The 4,338-nt window shown below is 32.4% G+C and overlaps 1 protein-coding gene across 2 annotated transcripts; it reads right to left on the bottom strand.

Moving 5' to 3' along the window:
• LOC109334684 (protein IQ-DOMAIN 1-like) lies at positions 1-2,284 on the bottom strand. 2 transcript variants are annotated; one of them, XM_019570575.1, is made up of 5 exons: positions 2,025-2,284; positions 1,657-1,941; positions 1,220-1,450; positions 851-988; positions 1-527 (listed from the first exon to the last, which is right to left on the bottom strand). In XM_019570575.1, exons 1-5 carry the CDS (start codon positions 2,091-2,093, stop codon positions 132-134), a joined length of 1,119 nt encoding a protein of 372 aa, XP_019426120.1. In that variant the 5' UTR covers positions 2,094-2,284; the 3' UTR covers positions 1-131. The 2 variants fall into 2 exon arrangements, with proteins under 2 accessions (XP_019426120.1, XP_019426121.1); XM_019570576.1 differs by having other exon boundaries at positions 2-527; positions 851-982.

Below are 4,338 nucleotides of genomic sequence, written 5' to 3'. Positions count from 1 at the left end.
TGTTTGCTGCATAGGAGTTCTATTGGGTCTGTCGTATAATTAGGCATCTTCAAATTATAGTAATGCCAATTTGCACCCTGGCATCTCTGTTGAGAAGTTTCAGTGTTTTCATTAGTGCCATAATAAGAAGATCAGAAGGGTATTCCCTTATTCTGAGGGACACTGTGATTGGAACATTCATCAAAATATCTTTTTCTTTGCCTTGGTGAACTCAATGACCTTATCTTTGCTTTAGTGGATTCTGTCACAGCCATGTAACTAGGAAAAACTTGAGAATTTGCCATGAAATTATCATCTACTACACATTTTTTCTTTCCATGAGAAAATGATTTCCTTTGGGTTGAAATTTGTGAACTTAGTCCTTCTTGTAAATCTTGTTTTTTCAGGTTCCTATGTGCAACTTTTGTTGTATTATACCATCCCTTTGAAGAAAGAGATGCTCTCTCTTTATGCACAAATTGTCCTACATTTAGAATATGGCTGCTCTCTCTTCCAGATACTTCCACCATTTCAGGAATTGTTATCTCCTACAAAATAAAATTACATTCAAATTCTCAGTTGGAAAGAGCATAATGAGTTTTGGTGGCTTGCACAGTTTCAAATACTAGATTCATTTTAAAAATGACTTCAAAGGTAACATTATTACGGGTGTCAGTGTATGAGACTCGCACTTAGTAGTATATAGTCATATAAGGATGATAGATGTATGCAGCCTTACCCCTGCAAGGATAGAAAGATTGTTTCCAGAATTTAAGCGTAATAACCTCGTAGTTACTAAGAACAACCTTACCGATTCACCTTGTTATGAGTAACAATAGTATGCCACAACAATAAGGTCAAATGAGGTTACCTTATGTGAACAAGAGTACTGATTCATGCGTTCTCTTTTGACAATGGCCTCTTGCTTTCTTAACCATGTGTCTTCAACACCTTCTCCTGAGTGCAAGCTGCAATTCCATTTTCTTTGACTACAAAGTTCATTCTGTAACTAAAGTCTTGAATGGATTAGACAAGGGTACTGTTCAATCTCAATGCATATTTCATAATTAAGTAGCTAGCTATCTATCTAGTTCATATGATCACAACAACTTTATTCAAAGAACTTCATGTAACACCTGATAGTCTATGAGTAAAATATGTCACGATAAGTTGTCAGAATCAGTTGTTCAAATAATAGAAGTCGAAACATATATGATACATTAAGTTGTTACATGCTTACCTTCATTTCCTTTTCTTCCGAACTCTTCTTTCGATTTGCAAACTGCTTGAACTTGTCATGTTTGCACCTTTCTTCATCACTATAATTGCATCTTTCTTGAACTTCTACCTGCTTCCTTGCATTGGAGAGCAATTTCTTCGAAGTGCTGGACAATTCGCGCCTCGCAGCTTGGCCGCGAACTATAGCTTGCAGTCTTACAACACCTTTCAGTGCTCTTAATGCTTTTCTAGCCTGCCTCATTCACAATTTAGAGTTCAAATTTTGACAAACAATTTAATACATTCAGAATAGAGAACCAATTTGATTAGGACTCAAATGCAGAGCACAAATTGTCATTAGAAGTAAAGAACATTAGGAACAAAAAACAAATGAGAGATTATTAACAATTTAGCTGATTAATACATTCCATAGGAAGAACCAAGTATGAGGAATCTCACAAGATGTGCCCGGAACTCGGTTTGAATCTTGATTGCAGCCATGTTCCTGTCTCCATTGGATTGATATGAATAAGAACAAGAAGCAGTTGTTAACCGGACAACCTCAGCAGCAGCATTAGCAGCTGCAACTGCAGCTTCTGCAGCAGATGCTGTTGCAATAGCCACAGTCAAAGCATGTTTTCTCTGCTCAGATTTTGCTTCTATTAATGTCCTATCTGTTGCAGTAATTGTAGGATAATTTTTCAACTTAGACTTTCCATCACTACATCTCCATTTCTTTGGATTCTGTTATCACATAAAAGAAATATTAACCAAGTTAGATGATTATTCATTATTGTTACTATAAAAGCAATTTGTAGAACTCTTACTTTTTCCTTTGATTCAGAAGTGAATAATAGCTTTTTCTTCCATCCAAATAAGCACTTCCAAATTGCCATGAAGAATTATCACATTATTCAAACTTGGTTCTTCAAAATGTCTATACTTGATATAGAAGAATCAATAGGGGAACAAAATAAAATAGACATGGTTATATAATTCTTGTGAGGTGACTAACATAGGAACATGTTTCAGACATCTCTGTTCTATTCTTGTCTAGTACTATATGTGTAGAGAGTAATTATTAGTATAACTATTCTATACACCTTTTTTTGTTATAATGCATAGTTCTATTTTATGCATGAGTTAGAAAAATCTAATGGTGCAGTACATTTCAATCTCTGATTTTTTGGTACTTTAAATTTACTAAAATGACATTTTGGTTTTCTGCCACTTCCGTTCCCTCCGGAAGTTGCAGGCACTAGCTGTTATTACTGAATTTATGAAATGGGACCTTTTTTTATTCTTATTCAAAATAAATTCTCAGACTTTGTGTGAAGATAAGTATAGATCAGATAAAATTAAATCATCTTGGTGAGGTTGAATTTGAGATCAGATATTTTACACCAATTTGTGTCACTTGAAAAGAAAAAATAAAATGTATGACAGATAGTATATAATTTTTATACTTTATCATTGCATTGTATATATCATTCATAAAAAAATATTGTAAATGAATGGAGAATAATATATTAAGTGTGTATAAATCTTTATATCGACAGTGCATAAATATTACACTTATCACATAAACTCCTATTCTTAAATAAGAAATCAGACCATTTAAATTGAAATACAAGTAATGCTAGGGATCCATTTACTCCAAAATTAAGTTTTTTAAACTTATTCTTCATCCTAGTTATCAATTCTAGGGAAATTCAAGTCATGTTAATAAATAGTTAACATGTGTGTTTTTAACCATGTCAATCAACGAGTAACATGTGTATTTTTAATCATATGAATGCACGTGTAATATGCGTGTTCGATTATATGACTAACATGTGTGTTCTTAATTAACCATGCACCAAAAAAATGTAGACGGGCTGTAGTTGTTTAATGGTAAGAACAAAATTAGAACAATGATTATTTATCGATGTCATGAGTTCGAGTCACGGGAAACTCTCATTTGTAGGGAATAAAATATTATAAAGATATTTAAGTTTATAGATAATACACTCAGTATATTCGAAGGCCCGAGGGTTCGGTGTGGTGTTATAGTTAACACAAGTCATGACTCATTCTTTTGAAGTATTCACAGGGAAATTTAGATAGCATATGGTTAGTCCATTCACACTAAATATAATAATGACTTTTCTTTGGTGAGTTTTCCATCATTGAGCCAAGGCTTGGACCCATAACCGACACTGTTGAGGGGGCATAGCATTTATGCATTATCCATTCACATTGATTTGTGGAAGGGGTTTAAATTATTCATGTGAAATGTGACAAATAATGCCATGTAACAGTGACCTATCATATAGAGGACGCTCATCAACACTAGCCACATAATTAATAAATATCCAAATATTAGGAACAATCATTTAAATTGCATGTAATCCACCATATATAAGAATAAATTAAATTATCATATAAACTAAAAAGTCGAAAACTTAATTCTTGAAAACTGTACTTATTAATAATATACAATCACACTCTCCGAAAGAGAGAGGCGTTTGTGCCCATAACAAGTAAGTAAAAACATTGGATTCATATATTTGACTTCTTAATCGATTTTATTAATATATAATTAGTTTTTTATGTACAAATTTGGCCTAAAATCCATTATGGTACTTTCTGTGAGCATGTTTTAGACTTATTTCCAAAAGTGAGAACTTATGTTAAAGGCTTTATAGAGTGGTCCATGAACAAGGATACTAAGGTGGCTTTAGAGCTGTTTAGAGTCATGAATGCATCAAATTCAAACAAAGCTTTTTTTCCCAAACCATGAAATGTCTCATGAACTCATAAAGAGTGGCTTTGGTGTTGTTTAATGACCCAACAAGATATTGATTATAAAAAAGTCTACCTAACTTTGCTTTATATTTGTAAAAGTGCTGAGTTGTAAGCTTCTTTTAAAGTTCATTTTTAGTGTAGGAAAAGCGATTGATGCATAACATTAGACACAAATAATCAAATAAATGACATAAGAATAAATAGAAGAAAATAAAACAAAACAATGCACTAATAGGTTTAATCGAGGACATTAACAGATTATGACTATATAGCAGAAAATAAGGATATATGTTCTTGAATATTATTTTTTTTGCCATAAATTTAAATAACACATAAATAAATAATTATATATTC

This window comes from Lupinus angustifolius, chromosome LG19 (genome assembly GCF_001865875.1).
Source record: "Lupinus angustifolius cultivar Tanjil chromosome LG19, LupAngTanjil_v1.0, whole genome shotgun sequence".
Taxonomy (NCBI): Eukaryota; Viridiplantae; Streptophyta; class Magnoliopsida; order Fabales; family Fabaceae; genus Lupinus; species Lupinus angustifolius.
Note: the sequence above shows the minus strand (reverse complement) of the source record. Positions and strands in the feature narration are given on the sequence as shown.